Source organism: Pelecanus crispus, chromosome 27 (assembly GCF_030463565.1).
Source record: "Pelecanus crispus isolate bPelCri1 chromosome 27, bPelCri1.pri, whole genome shotgun sequence".
Taxonomy (NCBI): Eukaryota; Metazoa; Chordata; class Aves; order Pelecaniformes; family Pelecanidae; genus Pelecanus; species Pelecanus crispus.
In genome coordinates this window covers 48,790-72,862 of record NC_134669.1, presented here as the reverse complement: position 1 = coordinate 72,862, position 24,073 = coordinate 48,790, and the positions used below count along the sequence as shown (strand labels likewise).

At 48.1% G+C, this 24,073-nt stretch overlaps 1 protein-coding gene across 1 annotated transcript in view; it reads right to left on the bottom strand.

Moving 5' to 3' along the window:
• Nucleotides 1-12,752: 12,752 nt before the first annotated feature.
• Nucleotides 12,753-24,073, bottom strand: part of LOC142596168 (maestro heat-like repeat-containing protein family member 2B) — a 32,587-nt gene continuing 21,266 nt past the window's right edge. Inside the window, exons 34-36 of the mRNA XM_075725214.1 lie at nt 13,349-13,439; nt 13,125-13,235; nt 12,753-12,887 (exon numbers count right to left, since the gene is read on the bottom strand). Of these exons, the coding sequence (XP_075581329.1) occupies nt 12,753-12,887; nt 13,125-13,235; nt 13,349-13,439 (337 nt within the window). The remainder of the gene's footprint in view (nt 12,888-13,124; nt 13,236-13,348; nt 13,440-24,073) is intronic.

The following is a 24,073-nucleotide window of genomic DNA, read 5'->3' as shown; positions in this document are numbered from 1 at the left end:
ATGCTTTGCAGCTTAGAACATGTCAGTTCACTTGCTGTGCGGCAACCAGGAATGTTTCCCAGGCACAGCCCTACGATTTTTGCTGTGTGTCCACGTGACCTGGACACCATTGCCAGTACAGCCATGCCTCTCCCTCCACTTTGGCTTTTTTAACCAGAACTCCCCACGGCCCTTATGCCATGGCACCTACCTGCCTGTGAGGCAAGGGCACGCTCACAGTCTACACAGGACTCAACTGCTGGATATCTTTAACAGGAGGTCGGGTCCAGCTACCCCAGCCTCAGCAGGCCAGAGGCTTCCTTTCAGCTTTGGAACAAATCTCCTGCATGCTTACAGGATGTGCTGACACAGCAGTGACGGCTCAGTTTTGATAGAGAGGCAGCCTGTGTGCCAGCACAGGGGGATGACTCCAGCTGATCCGCCTTTGCTCACAGAAGCCACAGCTGACATCGTTCACACTCCAAACGCTCACCAGCAAGCACTGCCCAGGCAGCCACTCCCCACCTCTTTGCAGGAAACTGCAGCAACTCTTCTGCAGGCTGGGCCTGTGTTAAGAGCTGTGGGCTGATCATTTCCTACTCTGGGTGCAATACAACAAATGAAGGCAAGGCCCAGCACTCTCTTGGAGCAGCGTCTGCTCACACAAGAACACTAAGAGCAGCATTCATCTAGACAGAGCTTCTGTCTACAGTAGGGCTACCAACACCAAGTCCGTTTGCCTCGCACTTCCCATACAGCCCGTGCAATCGGTGGATTCAAGGCGGGCTTGGCACATCCTGTACGAAAGGCTTCTATTAGGCAAGATCAATCATGCCCTAAACCGAGACCCTAAGCGGGTTAGGAGTCAGGAAACAAGACTCATCTGAGCTAAGAAATGGGAAGCGCAAAGTATAGGAAAGCAGAAAGGGCAGAGGACCAGAGAAGAATGTCTCATGTAGTACCCCTGCAGAACGTGTCAGAACAGGGTTGTTACTACATCATGCAATAGTCACATCACAGATCAAGAAAGGAATGCCCTCTTCCCTCACATCACCTCTGACAGGACTGCTTCTAAATAACCACGTACAATTCCGCTGTACGTACCACCTTACTGGAAACACAGTGACAAAAGGAAGGCAATTTAGAAGACAGCAAAGCCGTGGAATATAGTAAGAGTGCTATCAGGAAAGACAGGAGAGAGCTAAACATACCCAACTACACTGGTTTTATCTGGCGAGGGAAGAAAGAACAGTGTAGCAAAGTTTTTTAAACCACAGGAAGAGACAAGAAATAGAAGGCGGTGTAACCATAAAAAGTAACATATGGGTCAAGTGTCTGCTGGGACTGTTATCAGTCAAAGTTCCACCAGATCACAGCTCAGACGCTACCCTTACCATAAGAAAAGCAGGAGCCTGATGGTAATATGATGCGTGCATGCTCGGGAACCTCTCCTGTCCAGCTGTGTCCCACAAGGCTGTAAGACACAAAAAACCAAGCTGAGAATGACACAACTTTCCCAGTTCTCTTTTCCTCACAACTTAAACCCAGGATGCAAAGCCCAGTCCATCTACTCAGGGTCACAAATTAGGTTTCACCACACTAATCCAAACCATTCCAGGGCTAAGAGATTATGCAAAACTAGGGAAAACCTTCTCTTAGCTAGGCTTAGCTAGGAGTTGTGCTGACACTGAACTTGGCTGTAAATGCAGTAACAAAAGAGAAGTCAGATGTGATTATCACTACAGCGTCCAGATCCAGTGTTCTAACACAGTTCAGCAATATCTTTCTTGTCTTCACTTGACCAACCTAATGATGTGATCCCCAGACAGATTATGCTGTAGAAATAACTTAGGAACAATGAAAAACAGGCAGACATGAGAAACACCCAGAAAAGACTGAGCAAAAAATTGCTGATCATGCCGGAATGCTTGCTTACTTGCACTCCTTCTCTCAATGTTTATCTTTCGACTTCTTTTTCTTCTTGGCCTTCTTGTATTTTTTTCATTCCTTGGACACCTATCTTTCAGCATTTCTTTTCTATTTCATTTCCGCTTCCTTCTGTGTGGGTGTCTTTTCTTTTGCCATGTCTTAATTTTTCTTTTTCATTTTCCCAGGAAAGGTCCTCAAAATGTGAATGAGCTGACACAGGAGGAAGTGCATGCCTTTCACAAGAATATTTTTCAGATTGCTGCTGAGGTACTGAACAATGATGTAAGTTTGCTCTGTGCCTGCTGAAGTGATGCACATCTTCCTCTCTAGAGAGGGTGTTGTGAGGCCACCTGCTTTCGCAATGCTAATCCTTATGCGACCTGTTGTTGTAAGCCTGACTCCATTTGTCAAAGTCGTTATCGCACTGAGAGGACTTTCTCTCTCTACCATGTCTATTCCATGAGAGGAATAATAATCATTGTAGTGTCTGCATTTGCCCCATCTCCGTGGTTCATCTTGATACTATCTTTCTCTGCTCCAAGTCCTCTCTCCTTTGCAATGATAATACCTATTCCCGTCTTGTTCTGTTCTTTCTCTGCTTCGGGATCTAGAACGAGAATATTTTCCCGAGCTTCTGACATTATTTGGACTGTTTCTTTCATTATGGGAAGAGCTGTACTTGCTTTCCTTGCGATAGTCCTGCTTATGACAATTCTGCTTATTTCTTTCCACACTGCAAGAGTACCTCCTCTTGTGGGAATGATCATCTGCTCTGCTTCTGGTTTGCTTCTCCTTCTCCCTCTCTTCAGTGTCTGAGTTTTCTCTTTTCTTGCCATCGTGGTTCTTGTCCATTTTTTGAGAGTTGTGTATTTTTTTCTTATCTTTTTTTCCTATGTTTATCTCCTTCCCATTTTTTATTACTCATATTACTCACAGTCCCTCATTTTCTCTAGAAAATGGACTCACCAAAACGTTATCCAGCTTTGTAATAGGAGAGTCATTAACAGGTGGTACCTCTACATAGCTATTAGAAATGTCCTTTGCATCCTGGCATTTATCTATAATATCTAGAGATGCAAGTTTGTTAGAAATACATTCACTGTCAGACTCTATGGAGGAAGTTTGCTCTGATTTCTCTTCGCTCTCAGGAGACCCTTTCATGTACAAAGGATTTTCTTTTGAAATTAGTTCAGGTTCTTTTGATCTTCTTTCTTTGTCTTTGTCTCTACTGTCTTCAGACTCACACCGCCCAAGGAATTCCCCTTCAGTGTCCAAGGATTTTTTTCCTGACTTTGTGCTGACCATTGATACTGGGATGCACATTACCAGCTTTTGTGATAATCCCTTCAGCAACTTCTTCTTTGGTAGAAATGGTTTCAGTAACGGTTTTGAGTAAGAAGATTCTCAACCTCACAGCTAAAGTTGAAAGGAATCTTCCTAGATTCTTCAGGGGCAAACAGTGCTTCCATCACTACAGTTTCTAGAAGAGCGTCATTCTCAGAAGATTTCTGAGGCCCAGGGGCACTACACAAGATAAAAACATGTTTTTCACCTGAAAAAGTCCATCTAAAAGATGAATGTTAGGAGTAAAATCCCCCTAGGTAAAAAAATTGGTGGCTACTGGAAAACTCTGAAAGACATTCCCTTTAGAAACCTAATGATGACACCTTCCTCAGCTCCAGGAGAAGGTGGGTTTTCTTCCTCTTGATTCTGCAAGTATTGCATTAAAAACCCCACACCCAACACATCTGTCTCCCTTCACTTGCTGCTCTGAATCACATCAACAGCCAAAGCCACTGGATTTCCTCTCCCCACAACTAGAAAAAAGTAAAACACATGGCTTTCCCTCTCTCTCCCAAATGGCAGAGCAGGTGGTGGGAACTTACATTCACACAGCCTAGGATGGAAAAAGGTGAGAGAGGAATAGAAAGAGTATTCCAGACAATGGGGAAAAAATGGAAGAACATTCTATGAAGAAACAAAAGTTTTCCAGGAGGCATCCGCCTGTATTTAAGATCAGCATGATAAATGCTCAGTGCTGAGGTTTGCAACACTAGATGTACAGTGTGGAATTCTCTGGGCTGATTTAAATCTTTCTATTCAATAGTATTAGGAGACAGGTAAAACAGTGATAATCTTGTGCGAAACCTTGTTTTAGTCAGAGTGTTCTCATTTTACCTTATTTCCTCTGACAAGCTCTTCAACTGGCTCTATGTGAGAGATTCTAAGATTATTACTTGAGGAGCCGGCAGCAAAGCTATAGGCATCTACAATTAAAACATAGAAGTTAACAGACAGAAAAAAATACTCTCCTTACTAGAGAACTACTGTTTGCAATGTTTCTACATTGGAAGTTAAACCAGGTCACTTTGAGTTATATGCGCTATCCCCGTTTTACACATCACCCCACTCACCCCCCCAAATATACTTTATGAAACTTAGCAAGTATTATCCCAGAGGAACTTCTCTTAAGGTGACGTGTTCTCGTATGTCAGCTCAGCTCTGCAAATTCTAATGGGATAATAGCACAAGGTGTTGTGATGACATTTGCTGCTGCGTGTTTTCTCAGCATTTCACATCAATTAGGAACATTATAATGCTCCTGAACACCGAATACATCCCAGGGGAGAAATTCCAGATGCAACAAACATAACTTGCCATTTCAAGCAATCCGTTTGTTCTAGAAAAGAAAATCTCAGAAGGTTTAACAGGTTGGACTTGGCAAGTGGAATCATCACGTCTCAGTCCATTTTCTTTAGATTCATGATCCAAACTTCTACTTAAATTGTCTCAAGAGCATAGTCTTCAGTGCTTTAGAAAGCTGAGTTGGAAGTATAAAGTAATGAAGAAGCACGGCTGCACAATTTAGGATTAGCCACTGTTTGAATAACTCTGGCTGTAGCATGAGGGCTGTGAAGAAAGCTGCAGTGCAGAAGGAAAAAAACCCCTCAGATACTAAAAAAACAACAAAAAAACCCCACATCAAAACCAAAACCCACTATCAATTTGGTGCCATTATCTGCCCCCCTCAAATTACCTTAATCGTATGAGGAGAAAGTCGTGCTCCCATAAATCCAGCCTGCTCACTATTAGCCCACGGCTGACCAAGCAATGAACAGGGGTAAGACGGAGCTGGTAAGTAAGAAGCACGTTCTCCGAGCGTCAAATCACAGTGCCTGGGGAAAAGAGCAGGGTTCTTAGTTTAGAGTTTTTCTTTCAGCCTATTCTTGGACTAAACCCCATCCTGTAATTTTATAGGAACAGTTCATATGACACACATATGACAGACATATACGGAAGACTTAGCCAAAACTGAAAATTAGATAATGGTCTTCCTACAATGACTATCCTTTTCAGAGCCATAACTCACCCTTACACCATCTATGGCCTTAATTTCTCCTCTTTTCTGAATTAGCCACCTACAGAGAGCAAATCTATAGCAATGTACACAAGCGCAGCAGCTGAAGCCCAAGCAATGAAAGATAATAACGGCACGGGCAATTTCAGGTTTGACAGAACCGAATTATACAAGTAGTAATCTCCTCCTAGGACAGAAAGAAAAACACTTGAAAGGAAGAAAAAGATCAGTAACAGGAAAGTAAATATATTCTCAACACATTTAGTATTTGTTATTACCTGATATAAAAAAGTACAGAAGCCTGCTGATTGAGAACTGCTTTGATATCAGAAAGGTCTACCGAGGCATCATTCATTCCATACTGTCCTGGTTTCGGCTGGGATAGAGTTAATTTTCTTCCTAGCAGCAGGCATAGTGCTGTGTTTTGGATTTAGTAGGAGAAGAATGTTGATAACATGCTGATGTTTTTAGTTGTTGCTGAGTACTGCTTATGCTAGTCAAGGACTTTTCAGCTTCCCATGCTCTGCCAGGCGCACAAGAAACTGGGAGGGGGCACAGCCAGAATAGTTGATCCAAACTGACCAAAGGGCTATTCCATACCATATGACGTCATGCTCAGTATATAAACTGGGGGGGGTTGGCCGGGGAGCAGCGATCGCTGCTCGGGAACTGTCTGGGTATCGGTCGGCGGGTGGTGAGCAATTGCATTGTGCATCACTTGCTTCGTGTATCATTATTATTATTATCATTATTATACTGTTACTATTAGCATTACTATTTTACTTTATTTCAATTATTAAACTGTTCTTATCTCAGTCCAGGAGTGTTTCTCACTCTTACTCCTCCGATTCTCTCCCCCATCCCATCGGGGTAGGGGGAGTGAGCGAGCGGCTGCGTGGTGCTTAGTTGCTGGCTGGGGCTAAACCACGACAGTCCTTTTTGGCGCCCAACGTGGGGCTTGAGATAACAACAGATTAATCAGAGTGTATTAAGGAGTCTGTTAACAGTTGCCGGTCACGATATTAGTTCTTCTGATCTGCACCATGTTCTTTTTTTTGCAGCACGCGTTAAAGCTTGCTGTCAGTTTGTGTAGTGTGCTATGCTCTGCAGTGATTCATGATCTTTTGCTTGGGAGGCTCCTTATCAAAGCCCTGACCTTGAGCATTCTTTGGTATTTGGGTTTCATACAGAAGTCACTACTGTACTTCGGGTACTACCTCATAGAGAGAGTTAGCAATTATACTTCTTACTCTGAGAGGCTTGTTGTGGAGGAAATACAGAATGGCACCTTTGCTGCTTTCTTCTATGATGTTTCCTCCTTCATTACAACAACTTTCCTGTATCTTGAACACCCCTGGGCAGTTAAGATACTTCTATTGATAATTCTTGGGAATGTTGTTTCCGTTTTGATAAAGGTCAGTAAGCAGTTTAAAAATACCATCCAGAGATCTACCCCAAGGCTGGATAGTTATGAGTGGCAGGGTGTGTGGGATCGTATGCGCAAGTACCTAGGGCAGTGGGGACCTCCAGTGTTTTGGAACTTCACCCCTGAACAAGTGCAGAATCCTGAAGAACTAGTAAAGTATTTGGAAGAAGTATGTTCTCACCCTGGCAACTCCAAAGAGACACAACTCATTGCAACATGCTGGGGACTGGCCCATGCTTATAGAGCCCTGTTCAACACTATTCAGTACCCTCAAGGGAAAGAGAGGGTCTCTGGATCTGATGACAAAACAACAGGCACTGTGGCTACTCCAACCACAGCCATGAGCACTGTGGCTACTCCAACCACAGCCACAAGCACTGCAGCTACTCCAACACCCACCACAGGCACTGTGGCTACTCCAACACCCACCACAGGTACTGCAGCCACTCCAACCCCAGTGGCAGGCACTGCGGCTAAACCAGAGAACCAACCTGCACCGGTATCAGTTGCCCCTATACAGAAGAAGAAATACACGAGGAAATCAGTTCGTTTAGTAAGGGATGAAGATGAACCAGGGCCATCACGAGAACCAGAGGAGGAAGAACCCATAAAGGAGATGGTGACCACCCGATCCCTATCCCTGAGTGAGCTGCGAGATATGCGAAAAGATTTTGGTCGTCATCCAGGCGAGCACATCATCACCTGGCTGCTCCGATGCTGGGATAACGGGGCCAGTAGCCTGGATTTAGAGGGTAGGGAAGCCAAGCAGCTGGGATCCCTTTCCAGGGAAGGGGGCATTGACAAAGCAATTGGAAAAGGGGCAAAACCGCTCAGCCTCTGGAGGCGACTTCTGTCAAGCGTGAAGGAAAGGTATCCCTTCAAGGAGGATGTTTTATACCGCCCAAGCAAATGGACCACTGTAGAGAAAGGTATCCAGTACCTGAGGGAATTAGGCGTGCTGGAGGTGATTTACAGTGACCTGAATGATGAGCAGTTAACCAAAGACCCAGATGAAGTCAGGTGCACACAACCCATGTGGCGGAAGGTGGTACGGAGCACACCAGCATCGTATTCCAACTCGTTGGCAATACTAGCCTGGAAAGACGACGAGGCACCAACGGTGGATGAAGTGGCTAGACAACTCCGGGACTACGAAGAAAAGCTCTCTTCCTCCCTACGGGCCTGTGTCTCGGCTGTGGAAAAACTGTCTGAAAAAATGTGCCAAGAGTTCCAACAACTCAGAGAGGATCTGTCCTACTCCCCACCTGCACGGACCAGTGTCTCAGCCATTAGGAGTCAACGTCCCTATGCTCAAGAGAGAGGATATAGAGGATACACACCACGGGGCACCCTGTGGTTTTACCTGCGTGATTATGGAGAGGACATGAGAAAGTGGGATGGAAAACCCACCTCAACCTTAGAGGCACGGGTGCGTGAGTTGCAAGGAAAAACTATTAGAAAAGGCGGTTCTCCCAGGAAAATTGCAGCTCCAGTTTCCAGTGAGCAGTTCCCCAGACAGAGTAAGAGGGCTAATTTTACTTCCAACCTTGATCAGGGGACTTTTGATTCACATTTACAGGAAGTGAACAGCGAATACTGTGACCAGTGTTAGAGGGGCCCTGCCTCCAGCCAGGTGGAGGAAAGGGACAACCGGGTTTACTGGACTGTGTGGATTCGATGGCCTGGAACGTCAGACCCACAGGAGTATAAGGCTCTAGTGGACACTGGTGCACAGTGCACGCTAATGCCATCAAACTATAGAGGGGCAGAACCCATTTGTATTTCTGGAGTGACAGGGGGATCCCAACAGCTAACTGTACTGGAAGCTGAAGTGAGCCTAACTGGGAAGGAGTGGCAAAAGCACCCCATTGTGACTGGCCCAGACGCTCCGTGCATCCTTGGCATAGACTACCTCAGGAGAGGGTATTTCAAGGACCCAAAAGGGTACCGGTGGGCTTTTGGTATAGCTGCTTTGGAGACAGAGGAAATTAAACAGTTGTCCACCTTGCCCGGTCTCTCAGAGGACCCTTCGATTGTAGGGTTGCTGAAGGTTGAGGAACAACAGGTGCCGATTGCTACCACAACTGTGCACAGGCGGCAATATCACACCAACCGAGACTCCCTGATTCCCATCCATAACCTGATTCGTCGACTGGAGAGCCAGGGAGTGATCAGCAAGACTCGCTCACCCTTTAACAGTCCCATATGGCCAGTGCGAAAGTCTAATGGGGAGTGGAGACTAACAGTGGACTATCGTGGCCTGAACGAAGTTACACCGCCGCTGAGTGCTGCCGTGCCAGACATGCTAGAACTTCAATATGAACTGGAGTCAAAGGCAGCTAAGTGGTATGCCACAATTGATATTGCTAATGCATTTTTCTCCATCCCTTTGGCAGCAGAGTGCAGACCCCAGTTTGCTTTTACCTGGAGGGGTGTTCAGTACACCTGGAACCGACTGCCCCAGGGGTGGAAGCACAGCCCCACCATTTGCCATGGAGTGATCCAGACAGCACTGGAACAGGGTGAAGCTCCAGAACATCTGCAGTACATTGATGACATCATTGTGTGGGGCAACACAGCAGAAGAAGTTTTTGAGAAGGGAAAGAAAATAGTCCAAATCCTTCTGAAGGCTGGTTTTGCCATAAAACAGAGTAAGGTCAAGGGACCTGCACAGGAGATCCAGTTTTTAGGAATAAAATGGCAAGATGGACGTCGTCAGATCCCAATGGATGTGATCAACAAAATAACAGCTATGTCCCCACCAACTAGCAAAAAGGAAACACAAGCTTTCTTAGGCGTTGTGGGGTTTTGGAGAATGCATATTCCAAATTACAGCCAGATCGTAAGCCCTCTCTATCAAGTGACCCGGAAGAAGAACGAATTCAAATGGGGCCCTGAGCTACAACAAGCCTTTGAACAAATTAAACGTGAGATAGTTCATGCAGTAGCCCTTGGGCCAGTCCGGGCAGGGCACGATATTAAAAATGTGCTCTACACTGCAGCCGGGGAGAATGGCCCTACCTGGAGCCTCTGGCAGAAAGCACCAGGGGAGACTCGAGGTCGACCCCTAGGGTTTTGGAGTCGGGGATACAGAGGATCCGAAGCCCACTATACTCCAACTGAGAAAGAGATACTGGCAGCATATGAAGGGGTTCGAGCTGCTTCAGAAGTGGTTGGTACTGAAGCACAGCTCCTGCTGGCACCCCGACTGCCGGTGTTGGGCTGGATGTTCAAAGGGAGGGTCCCCTCTACACATCATGCAACTGATGCTACATGGAGTAAGTGGGTTGCATTGATCACACAACGGGCTCGAATAGGAAACCCCAGTCGCCCAGGAATCTTGGAAGTGATCATGGACTGGCCAGAAGGAAAAAACCTTAGAATATCACCAGAGGAGGAGGTGACACGTGCTGAAGAGGCCCACTGTATAATAAATTGCCAGAAAATGAGAAGCAATGTGCCCTGTTCACTGATGGATCCTGTCGTCTTGTGGGAAAGCATCGGAGGTGGAAAGCTGCTGTATGGAGTCCTATACGACAAGTCGCAGAAACTGCTGAAGGAGAAGGGGAGTCGAGTCAGTTTGCAGAGGTGAAAGCCATCCAGCTGGCTTTAGATATTGCTGAAAGAGAAAAGTGGCCAGTCCTTTATCTCTATACTGACTCATGGATGGTGGCAAATGCCCTGTGGGGGTGGCTGCAGCAATGGAAGCAGAGCAACTGGCAGCGCAGAGGCAAACCAATCCGGGCTGCCGCATTGTGGCAAGATATTGCTGCCCGGGTAGAGAACCTGGTTGTAAAAGTTCGTCACGTAGATGCTCATGTACCTAAGAGTCGGGCCACTGAAGAACATCAAAACAACCAGCAAGTAGATCAGGCTGCTAAGATTGAAGTGGCTCAGGTGGATTTGGACTGGCAACATAAGGGTGAATTATTTATAGCTCGGTGGGCCCATGACGCCTCAGGCCATCAAGGAAGGGATGCAACATATAAATGGGCTCGTGATCGAGGGGAGGACTTAACTATGGACAGTATTGCACAGGTTATTCATGAGTGTGAAACATGCGCTGCAATCAAGCAAGCCAAGCAGTTCAAGCCCCTTGGGTATAGTGAACGATGGCTGAAATATAAATATGGGGAGGCCTGGCAGATTGATTACATCACGCTCCCACAGACCCGCCAAGGCAAGCGCTACGTGCTCACCATGGTGGAAGCAACCACTGGATGGCTGGAAACATATCCCGTGCCCCATGCCACCGCCCGGAACACCATCCTGGGCCTTGAAAAGCAAGTCCTGTGGCGACATGGCACCCCAGAAAGAATTGAGTCAGACAACGGGACTCATTTCCGAAACAACCTCATAGACACCTGGGCCAAAGAGCACGGCATTGAGTGGGTGTATCACATCCCTTACCATGCACCAGCCTCCGGGAAAATTGAGCGATACAATGGTTTGTTAAAGACTACCCTGAGAGCAATGGGTGGTGGGACGTTTAAACATTGGGATACGCATTTAGCAAAAGCCACCTGGTTAGTCAACACCAGGGGATCTGCCAATCGAGCTGGCCCTGCCCAATCAAAACTTTTACGTACTGTAGAAGGAGATAAAGTTCCTGTAGTGCACATGAAAAATATGCTGGGGAAGACAGTCTGGGTTACTTCCCCCTCTGGCAAAGGCAAACCCATTCGTGGGATTGCTTTTGCCCAAGGACCTGGGTGCACCTGGTGGGTGATGCGAAAGGATGGGGAAGCCCAATGTGTACCTCAAGGGAATTTGATTTTGGGTGAAAATAGCCAATGAACTGAATTGTATAATATTAATTGCTTTATAATACTGTATGTTATCTCTTAACTATATGTTATCTCTTAACTGCATGTTAATATAATAATATAGTAGGTTAATATTAAGTATATAATACTATATATTATGATTGCTATATGCCGCATCAATGGTATTGCAGTAAGAATTGCCCAGCTTAATGAAAATGAACTTTGATGAAACCATGTTGGAATGAGAACTGACTTCAGCATGCAACAGTCCAACACTGCACACCACCTCTCCTGCTCTGAAAGACTGTGATGACAGATGGAACCCAAAGTCATGGGCTAAATGAACTCAATGGACATTTTAGAGGGATGGGCCATAGACGAAGGGAATGATATCTGTGTGTATATCAAGATAGGGAAAGCAGTGGTGATTAATTGGAACACATTGGAAAGGGGAGGGCCTGTGCATGATGTAGATGGTATAGAATAAGGGGTGGATACTGTCCTGGTTTCGGCTGGGATAGAGTTAATTTTCTTCCTAGCAGCAGGCATAGTGCTGTGTTTTGGATTTAGTAGGAGAAGAATGTTGATAACATGCTGATGTTTTTAGTTGTTGCTGAGTACTGCTTATGCTAGTCAAGGACTTTTTCAGCTTCCCATGCTCTGCCAGGCGCACAAGAAACTGGGAGGGGGCACAGCCAGAATAGTTGATCCAAACTGACCAAAGGGCTATTCCATACCATATGACGTCATGCTCAGTATATAAACTGGGGGGGGTTGGCCGGGGAGCAGCGATCGCTGCTCGGGAACTGTCTGGGTATCGGTCGGCGGGTGGTGAGCAATTGCATTGTGCATCACTTGCTTCGTGTATCATTATTATTATTATCATTATTATACTGTTACTATTAGCATTACTATTTTACTTTATTTCAATTATTAAACTGTTCTTATCTCAGCCCAGGAGTGTTTCTCACTCTTACTCCTCCAATTCTCTCCCCCATCCCATCGGGGTAGGGGGAGTGAGCGAGCGGCTGCGTGGTGCTTAGTTGCTGGCTGGGGCTAAACCACGACAAAGTCCGTTACTGGCCTGCAAATAGAGACAACGATTCCTTTAGATGAACTGCATGGCTTCCAAATGGCATCACAGTTAGAACACTACAGAACAAAACACAGCAAAACAAATCAGACAAAACATAGAATGCAACCTTTTCCCCTAAAAACAGTGGTTACCAGTAAGGTTTGAATTTCTTTGTCAGCACAGATTTTACCCTGTTAGAAATCAAGCTGATAGCTGCCTTTATGAAGCAGAGAGAGTGTCCTGTGGTACAGCTGAAACCCCTCTGTACAAGAACTGCATATCAAGCATAGATGAGTGGTTCTCCAGCTGATTGGGACATACATACATGCTTGAAGATCCAGGACATTTTACATTCTAAAGAGAGACCAAGAAGATTCAAAAATTATCCTGAAATACTCCATGGAATGGCCTGAGAAAAACACTTCTAAAAACACAGACTAGGATTATATGAATATATTTTTTGATTCATTTAAAAATACCTGTTCTCATAAACAACATCTAATAACTTAAGTTGCAGAGAAATGTTTTCTGCAGAATTAGCTCTTTAAGAGTAAGGTATGTTCTTATGGCCACACAGGGACTTTATCATACCTTGTCGATCTTTCCACCTGTAAAATTTACAAATCTCCTCAGTGCTATTGTGAGAATCTTGGGAGAACGATGTATTGTATACCTCTTTGATACAGCAACCATCTTTTTACACTTTAAAAACAAGCACAGACAAATGTTTAAAAGCATATTTCCCCACCACCACCCCAAAGTCAAACAAGGTTTCATCTCTTCACACACGCTTATGCTATTTGAGTGATAGTTACTTGCATAATAGGTTTTTTCTTTTCAGAAATCCATACACCGCATTTCAGGTTTGTGAATCCAGAGAAGGTAGCAGGATATAAGAGGACAGCTCTACAGAACAAAGAAGAAAGGATTTAGAACATTATCTTTTGATAGCCAAACAAATGTCTGGACATGCATCTTTGTTATGCCAAAAAGGTCAGGCTTCCCAACAACTCGGCACGAAGCAGGACCAGGAATCTCTCACTACAGCACATCACCAGAACGTCAGGCAAGGGCACCATTTCTTGTTATACCAAAGCAGCGGCTATTTTGAACACATGTCCTGGATACACTCCTTCAGCTTTCTGCTAGAATGCAAATCTTAAAAGTGCAACAAGAGAGTCTGGGTCCTCAGGACTAGAAACTGCAAATAATTTCCAAAATGGATCATAGATCAATGTAAAAAATATAGTGGAAGGAAACAGGCATTCTGCAGGAGGGAGACATTGGACAGTAATAAGTCTTCATGTACTGAGTTGCCTGGAAAGACACCGAAACCATCTGCACCCCTCCGTAACAAAATTGTTGCACTGCGCACTCAAAGGGAGGGCCTGCAGAGTGAGCTGTGAAATTCAACCGCTAGCACAGACAAAGACTGGAACACGTCAGTTCACACCATCAAGAAAAACACTGTTGAGAGTTAACAAATAGAAAGAATTAAATAGTCTCTTTCAAATTCTGATGTCAAAATGCAAGGCACATAATTCCAAACTGATGGGGAAGCAATACCAGCTTCCATACGAGCAATGGAAAAGATACTGTACATATGCTAAACCTTTCTATTTAAACTCACAAAAAGACTGAAACTTCTGGGTTTATGTGTGACTCAACTGATCACAGCCCACATTGATGAAGGAACGTGCAATCCAGATGTGAGGTGCTTATCAGAGTTATCTTACTCTTCCTCCGCCAGAATCTGTAAACTATGAGAATCCTTCATACGTTACACGGTGCTTGCTAGGATACACAGGCTGAAATGAACCTGGGATTAAACTGTTGTAATAGCCTATTGGATGCTCTTTATGCAGCATCTGCATTCAAATGTACTAATTAACTTCTAGTTTTCCAACAACAAAAAGCAGGTATTCCTGTAGAATAAAGTGCCAGAAAATGAGCAGCAGTTCACTGATGGGTCCTGTCGTCTTGTGGGCAAGCATCGGAGGTGCTATATATATTTACAGTGGGGCAAGTGCTTTTTATCCTCAAAAACAAAAACCAAAACTTTAGACATCTCTGAACAACACAGCTTGTATCAACCAGGCAGATTATTCAGATGAACTGTATTTAATACAGGTTCCCCACTCACCTCCTGATGCAGGACCAGTGAAGAAGTCCATCACTGTTTGATAGCATTTAATAATAAAAATAGGCTGAGCCAGACAAGGCATTCAGTACCTCTGCTTTTTGCACGTCTGTGGAACCAGGTCCCCTGTCTCGTTGAGCAAGGGGCCCACAGTTTCCCTCGGCTGCTTTTTGTCTCTTGTGTACTTAAGAAGCTCTCCTGGCTATCTTTGACATCCCTGCCCAGATTCAATTCTGTCTGGGCTTTGGCTTTCCTGACTTGGTCCCTGGATGCTCGGACAATGTTTCCATGTTTCTCCCAGGACTCCTGGCCTTGTTTCCACACTCTGTACGCTTCGTTTTGCATAGAATCATGGAATCAGAATCATTTAGGTTGGCAAAGACCCTTAAGATCATTGAGTGCAACTGTTAACCTAGCACTGCCAAGGCACCACTAAAGCAGGTCCCTAAGTGCCACCTCTACATGGCTTTTAGATACCTCCAGCGATGGGAGGAGATGGATGACGAGAAATTGGAGGAAAACATGAAGGAGGAGGAGGAGGAGAAGGAGGAACACAAGAAGGAAGATGAGGATAAGGAGGATGAAAAGATAGGACAAGGATGAAAAGGAACAATGAGGAGGAGAAAGATGAGAAATGAGCAAGAGGAGGAAGAAGAGGAGGTGGAGAAGGAACAGGAGGAGAAGAAGCAGGAAAAGGAACAGGCATAAGAAGAGGAAGAGCAGGATGAGAAAAAAGAGAAGAAAGAAAGGAGGATGGCGACAGGAGGATAAGGGGGAAGAGGAAGAAGGAAAGGAAGAGGAGGAATAAGAGGAATAAAATTAAGAAGAGTAGGAGGAGAAGGAAGAAGAGGAAGAACAGGATGATGAAGAGGAGGAAGAAAAAGAGGAATATGAGGTAGGAGAAGAAGAGGAGGAGGAAGGAGGAAGGAGAAGGAAGAGGAGGAAGTAGAAGAAGAGGAGAAGGTGGAAAAAGAACAGAAGGAACAGCAGGAGGAGGGTAAGACCAGGAGAGTAAACAGAACAACAGAGTAAGAGGAAGCAGAGGAAGAAAACCAGAAGGGAATAGGAGGAGGATGAGTTGGAGGAGGAGGAGGAGAAGGAGGGGTCTAAGGAGAAGGACTATGAAGAACAAGAAGATGAGGAAGACAATGAACATGCAGAGGATAAACATGCAGAGGCATATGAGGAGACAGAGGAGAAAGAGGAGAAAGAGGAGAATGAGGAAGAGGAAGAAGAGGTGGAGGATGACAAGGAGGCTGAAGAACAGGAGTCAGAGGAAGAACAAGAGGAGAAGGAAGAACAGCAAGAAGAGGAAGAGGAGGAGGAAAAGGAAGAGAAGGAGGAGGAGGGAGGAGGAGGAAGAACAGGAGGAGGAACAGCAGTAGGAGGAACAACAGGAGGAAGAACAAGACGAAGAACAACAGGAGGAGGAAGAAGAACAGCAGGAGGAGGATGACGACTATGACAAAAAACCAGACAAGGAGGAGCAGGAGAAGGAAAAGGAGGAGGAAGAACAGGGAAGAGGAAGAGGAGGAGGAGGAAACACCTCCAAATTCACTCTAGAGCATCAGCACATCAAAGTTCTTGGATGGAGCACCTGCTGCATCCATTTGTCCATGGGGATTCACTAAATCCAAGCTTACTGGTGAAGCCACTACTCACAGGAGTTGCTCCACATCATGGCCATCACTCCTCTCGGGAACAGATGGGAAAGCTCTGCATGACAAAGGCTGTCAGGACGTGCTCCAGAAGCAGAAGACCACTGCAAGAAGATCCCTGTCACCTAATTGCACAGAAATAATTCCAGCTCAGTGAAACAATTATTGAAAATGAAACACACAGAACAGCATCCACCATCAAAACTCTTTCAGTCGTAGTTTTAACTGCCGCAGAGCTGCAGGCTGGCGACCTTACCATCACCGTCACAGGACCCCAAAAGAAATGCTAACTGGCAAACAGTAACTCTGCCCACAGCCCGTATCTCTCCAGCCTTCAGAGGCAGAATAGCTCAGCCCACAGCTCTGCAGGTACAGACCAGCCCAGACTTACAGCCTGTGTCTGCCTACTCCATCATCTGCCCAGAAAGTCAAATCAGCGGCTCCCGTCACGCAGCTCCCCCTGCCCAGGGCTGGGGCTGGCAGCACAGACAGACCTGCATTTTGGGAAAGCCTTGGGGCCCAGAGCAATTCCCGGGCAGCTCCCTCCCGGCAGCTCCCTCCCCGGGCAGGCCCAGCCCCCAGCAGAGCCCTGAGGGAGGGCAGGGCTGTGCACAGCCCTTGCGCTGCTGAGAGAACAGCCCCAGGGCCATGGCCCTTCTCGCAGGCCGTCTCTCCGCAGGCCCAGTGTCCCGGCGGGCTGAGGAGCCGCTGCGGGCTGGGGGGCAGCGGGCGCAGGGCAGCCCTGGGAGGAGAGGCGCGGGCTGCCTGTGCCCGCCTGGCAACAGCCCTGCCATTGGCCACAGCTGAGCCAATGAGCGGAGCCGGAGGCGGCCTGTCAGTCCCAGGCAGCCTGGGGCGGGGCCGGAGGGGGCAGAGGCCGAGCAGCCTGAGGAGAAATGGGGGGAGGGGGAGCGGGGGGGGGGGGGGCGGGATAAAGTTAATTTTCTTCCTAGTAGTTGGGATAGTGCTGTGGTTTGGATTTAGCATTAGAATAATGTTGGTAACACACTGATGTTTTAGTTGTTGCTACATAGTGCTTGCACTAGTCAAGGACTTTTTCAGCTTCCCATGCTCTGCCAGGTGCACAAAAAAACTGGGAGGGGGCAGAGTGAGGAGAGCTGACCCAAACTGCCCAAAGGGATAGTCCATACCATGTGATGTCATGCTCAGTATATAAGCTGTGGGGAGTCGTCTGGGGAGCAGCGATCACTGCTTGAGTGTCTGTTGGCGGGTGGTAAGTGGTTGCGTGACTTGGTTTTTTTTTTTCCCTGGGTTTTCTTTCTCTCTCTCGTTTTTCTCCTTTTCATTACAATTTTTATTACTATTTGTATTATAATTATTATTTCAATTATTCATCTGTTCTTATCTCAACCCCTGAGTTTTCTTAGTTTTGCCCTTCCAGTTCTCTCCCCCATCCCACTGGGGAGGGGAGGGTGAGCGAGCGGCTGTGTGGAGCTTGGTTGCCGACAGGGGCTAAACCAGGACACTGGCCAACTCTGGAAATACGAAGAAAGTCTCTCTTCCTCCCTACAGGCCTGCGTCTCAGCTGTGGAAGAACTGTCTGAAAAACTGTCCGGTGTTCCAGCAACTCAAAGAGGGTATGTCCTACTCCCCACCTGTACGGACCAGTAGCTCAGCTGTTAGGAGTAAGCGTCCCTCTGCTCAACAGAGAGGATATAGTGGATACACACCACGGGCCACCCTGTGGTTTTACCTGCGTGACCATGGAGAGGACATGAGGAAGTGGGATGGGAAAATCTACCTCGACCCTAGAGGCATGGGTGCATGAGTTGCAAGGAAAAAGAGTCACAAAAGGTGGTTCTTCCAGGTAAATTGCAGCTCCAGTTTCCAGTGGGCAGTTCCCCAGACAGAGTAGAAGGGTTGATTTTACTTCCGATCTTAATAAAGGGACTTTTGATTCGCATTTACAAGAAGTGAGTAATGAATACTATGAGCAGGACTAGAGGGGGCCTGCCTCCAGCCAGGTGGAGGAAAGGGACAACCGTTTTACTGGACTGTGTGGATTCGATGGCCTTATGATCTTCCCAGTCCTTGACATAGTAAGTCTCTGGCTGCAGGACAGTGTGGCTGATGTTCCCAGAGAGGTCTTCCGAAGCTGCCACATCTTCTGCTGATGGGATCTGTCAGGACGGCTCTCACAGCTTCTCAGGGGTGCAGGAGAAGGAGGCGCTCCAGAGCAGGACTTTCTTCTGCCACCGTCAGAGGGACAGGGCATCACTGCTACCTTTCCGAGGGATGGTTGCAGGGTGTGCAGCTGGGATGTGCACTCGGGTCTGCACAGGGCTGCAATTCAGAGTGATGTCCTTCTGCTCCAGAGATGCTGTGTGCTCGGGACGGTGACTCTGCCCCATGCCATGTCAGCACTTGGCCTGCCCTGGGAGCTCCCTACGGTGGTGCAGGGAGAAGGTCTGGGTGGAAGGAGAAAGCCCTGGCAGGGCAGGGTCATTCTTCCACCTGGAGGGTGTTATGTGGGATGGGGCTGCTCACAGCTCTAGCTCACAGCTCTAGCTCACAGCTCTAGCTCACAATGGGGACATTTGGAGATGGGGACTTTTCAAGGGGAAGGTAAGTTCACCAGGTGCCTGCAAGGTCTTTCCTGACTCAGTTGTTTTGTGGGTTTGGGGTTTTTTTTTTTCAGTTTTCCAACATCGGCAATAGGGAGAGGGAAGCAGTTTTGGGGGTTTAGATTTGGGGGTAAGACTCCTAACATGTTACTCTGAAAGATCAAGAGGTATGTGAGGAACCTCAGGAAGTCCCTTCGCCCTCCCCTGCCCCTGCCCCCCAGCCTACAGGCAGCGCCAACCACTCCGATCTTCTGGTCATGCCTGGCCCTCTCCTTGTGCTCCCCACTAGCCCTTGGGAGCTGGGTGGGGATCACTGCTGTGAAGCCCCACCCTGAGGCTCTGTGGATGTGGCAGGTGCTTGAAGGGACTATGATGCATTTGAAAGGAGAGTAGATGTTCAGTTATGTCTGAGGGTGACATGAACGACTCTCCTGCCTCTCCCTTCCTTGTGCCTGCTGGGTCTCCATTTCCTCCGCTGGGACTGCAGAGTCCTTGTTTCCCTGCCGTTGCCTGGGTTTAGCACTTCTGCTTTGAGTGACTCCACCTTGGGTGATCTCTTACTTTGTGCGTCTCTAGTCACTGCCTGCCCCAGGCATACACTGTCTGTGGAGATCCCTGGGGTCTCCAGGCAGCTCCAGATTCGCTTTCTCAAGGCCATCATCTGCATGGGAAAGTCCTGGGTATGTACATCGGTGACTGCTCACCATCTCCATTGTAAGTAGACATTGACGGGTTAGTCTTAAATCCAGCCTTCGGTATCTAAGAAGTCACAATGTGACACTGAGCTCTTTGCTCCTTAATCAATGAAGAAACAGGCCCTTTTGGGGAGCAGTTGCTCATGCCTGTTCTTGGCATCAGCTTTGGAAGATGAGCCCAACCTTTGTGCACTGAGGAGGTCACCCTATATTACAGAGATGCTATAGGAGAGCCACCTCTGACCCAGTGTTAGATGTACATTTATATGGACTCCAGGTGAGAAAGAACAGGTCCATTCCTCAGTAGAAGTGAACTGAGTCTAAACATTTGTGTAGGAACAAAATAACCACAAATTACCACAAAATGATAATGATAGCAGCTACGATAATGATAATAAGAAGAGTAATGATGATGATAATCCTAATGATGAACATGATAACTAAAAAAAACATAGCATAGGCCTGGAATGGGATACCCTGGGAGTCGTTTGTGAGGAGAGAAGTTTATCACTACTGAAAAACATCCAAGAAATCATTTTCCGAATGGCATCCTTGAGCTCTTTGTTCCTCAAGCTGTAGATGTGGGGGTTCAATGTTGGAGGTACCACTGAGTACAGAACAGCCATCACCAGCTCCAGCGATGGTGAGGAGATGGAGTGGGGCTTCAAGTAGGCAAACATGCCAGTGTTGACAAACAGGGACACTACAGCCGGGTGAGGAAGGCACGTGGAAAAGGCTTTGTGCTGTCCCTGCTCAGAGGGGATCCTCAGCACGGCCCTGAAGATCTGCACACAGGAGAAAAGAATGAAAATGAAAACACCCCAAGCTCACAAAGACACCAACCATAAGAAGCCCAACTCCCCTGAGGCAGGAGTTGGAGCAGGAGAGCTTGAGCATCTGGGGAAGTTCACAGCAGAACTGGTTTATGGCATTGCCTCGGCAGAGTGGTATTGAAAATGTATTAGCAGTGTGCAGCAGAGCATGGAGGAAACCACTGCCCCAGGCAGCTGCTGCCATTTTGGCACAAGTTCTGCTGTCCAGGAGGGTCCTGTAGTTGAAGGGGTTTGCAGATGGCAATGTAGCAGTCATAGGCCACGATGGTGACAAGACACAGTTCTGCTGACATCAAAAAGGAAAAGACCTGGCAGCACATGCCAAGGGGATGACCCTGGTGTTGCAGAGGGAATAGGCCATGGACTTGGGGACAGTGGTGGAGATGGAGCCCAGGTTGAAGAGAGAGAGGTTGAGGAGGAAGAAATACCTGGGGGTGTGGAGGCAGTGGTTGCAGGCTATGGAAGTGATGATGAGGCCATTGCCCAGGAGAGTAGCCAGGTAGATGCCCAGGAAGAGACAGAAGTGCAAGAGCTGCAGCTCCCATGTGTCTGCGAACACCAGGAGGAGGAACTCAGTGATGGAGCTGCCGTTAGACATTTGCTGCTTCTAGGTGTGGATGACTATGGAAGAAAAGGCATTGAGAAGTTAGGGGAGATTTCTCTGAGCAAAACCTTCTCTGCTTCTCAAAGAAATCCCCTAATCTGCTTCTCCCATTTCCAGGAACACCTTTGGCAGGTGCCTTTCATGAGCTTTGTTTAGGGCCAACTAAGGGTGTCTCTGGGAGCAGGGGGCTCTGCTGTGGGCTTTGGAGGAGACAGTCCTGCCCTACACCAAAAGGTAAATAGGGCCATGGGGTGATCTCAGATCAAATCCACTTGTGATATCAAGAAGTTTTTCAGCATTGTCACTCCCAAATCACCCAACCGTAGAGCAGAGCTTTGGGGATTTTGATTTGTTTATTTTGTCCTCGTTGCCCCACCACACCTGAGGAGTGTTTTAAGGCAGAAATCCCTGGCATTTCTGCTGCACTCCGAGTGAAACCTTGTGGGTCCTGAGAGGCAAAGGGGTTTTCCCTTAGTGTAGAGTGAGATGAGCCAGTCTGTCCATCAGTCCTGTTCTCAGCTGCCCTGTGCTGGCACCTCTTTGAGCTGGAGGGTGATTGTACTCAGATGTTCCCCTGAAAAGAAAGTGGACACTACTGAGAGCAGAGGAACCCGGTTTCAAAGTGCAGATCTCCAGACTCTCCATGCCCACCTCATCGTACCTGAGCATAATCTCAGCTCTCCCCTCCCAGCCGGGGACACGGGGCTCATTGCAGCTGCCCACCTACAGCTGTCCGGCAGCATTTCCATGGCCTTAGCACCGAGGTGTCTTCTCCGTGGGCCTCCTACATAACACAGAGATGCTATGGGAGAGCTGTGCCCTTCTGGAGGGCAACCTGCAGCCCAGCAGCACTCCCAGGGGAAGTCAAATGTCCTAAAGATGGGGTGTCCTGAAAGGAGGGCCAGCTCATTCCAGTCCCCCACACTGCAGTGCCAACAGACCGCAGGTTAGGTGGGGACAATCACAGCAGGGACAGGAGGGGAAACATGCAGAAATGCCCCAATGCGCCTGCTGAGGGAGACAGGGCAAGGACAGAGATACAGGCATTTGGGGGTTTCTCCTCATCAGAGATCGGGATGCGAAGGAGGTGACTCAGCCTGAGACCCCATGGCTGTGAGGGCAGAAGCTCTGCTAGGTGGGAGAGGTGAGGGGGCTGCTCCAGGGCAGGTGTCTGCACTGCAGGGGATGGCAGGGAGGTGCTCGAATCCCCTCTCCCAAGGCATTTCTGGTGGTACTTCCCTCTACCTTATTGCCCATGCCTCTACAGCCTGGAGCTGTCCCTGCTGTTTCTCTGTCCCCATGTCTCTGCCCTGGCTATGTTCACAGACCCCATCCCACCTGCCGTGTGCTCAGCTCTGCCCTTCAGACACCTCCTGGCAACAAGGCACTCCCCAGGGGCATCTCTGTGTGTGCAGGTGTGAAGGAGCAGCTCAGACAAGTCCTAACAAGAGCTGGGGTCCGAGTGCCTTCTTCAGAACAGAGAAATAAATTCCCATCTCCCACTGCCCACCCAGACAACCAAGAGGAGAATCCTCAAAGCACAGACACCTGCCCTTTCAGGTAACCCCCACCTTGATCTTCCTCTTCAAAACTGCCCTCAGAAATGTCCTGGGGGTGATGTGGAGCTGTGAGCAGGCCTGGCCCATGCAGCACTCTCTTGACAGCAGAAGGACCCTGCCCTGCTGCGGGTTGCTCCTTCCACCCACAGCTTGTCATCACAGCACTGGGAGGAGCTCCCCAGGCAGGCTGAGTGCTGACCCTGGCAGGTGGCAGAGTCCTGCCCCAGCACACAGCCCCCTGGGGTGCAGGGACCCTGCTTGGAAGGACAGTCCTGGGCACCCCTGGATGTACACCCAGCTTCACACCCCTGCAGCCGTACCCGGCAGAAGGCAGCTGTCATGTCTTGTCCCTCTGATGATGCAGCAGGGAAGCCTTGCTCAGCAGCACGTCTTCCTACAAACTGGATAAACTGTGAGGGTTGTTCTGACAGATGCTTTGGATGTACCAGATTTTGGAGAGCCCTCCGGGATACTCATGTGCACTGCCCTGCAGCCGGAGTCCTACCATGTAAAGACCTGTGAAGATTTCTCCCACACTGAGAGCCCAGCTGTCCTTCCACCAACCTCTCCCTGCCTCATTCCTCTCCCCTCACTGCCTGCAGGCACTGCCCTCAGCCCTGCTGCACTTTGCAGGGGAGCTGCTCCTGGGCAGAGCTGTCTCTCACAAGCACTGCCCACTTGCTATGAGCTCCCTCCATCCCAGGAGCCCGGCCCAGCTCAGCAGCAGAGGACCAGCCAAAGCAGCCACTTTCTGGGCTGCCTGGAGATGTCCCAGGGGCTCTAGGGCTGACAGCTCCTGAAAGGCAACAGAGTCACCTTTGGGGAATGGACTTTTTAGCTGACTGAAATAATCACCAATTGTCCCTCTCTGAAGAGTGGAGAGACACTGATTCCAAAAGTGTGGTTTGTCCTATCAGGGCATGGATGCCTATGAGAAGTATAAATGTTCCTCTCTGGACACTGACATTCTTGACCCCTAACGACAAGGACACACAGGCAGTGACAGGGAGGTGTTGGTTGGACCCTGCGCCAGGCAGGAATTCAGCTGAAGCAATGCAGGCATCTCCTCCCCAGCTGGAAGCCTTTGGGCTGAAGTGGGATTCAGCTCCCCCCATGCACCCCACAGACCCACAGTGTTAAGGGATGTCAAGACTGGCCACCACTTCCAGCCACTCCAGCCCAGGACCCCTCCTGCCATGCCGCTGGAGCCCAATACACACCAGTACCACCCAGTACAGTCGTGCCTGGCTGCTGGAGCCCAGCCTGGGGATCTGGAGTCTTTGTGCAGGCTGAGGGATTCAGCTGCCACTTTTCTGCTTGCAGGTGGTAACTAGTAGCGAAGCTGACCACGCATCCGAGAGACAGACAGACAGACACACACACACACGCCAACACACACACACACGCCAACACACACACGCCAACACACACACGCCAACACACACACACACACGCCAACACACACA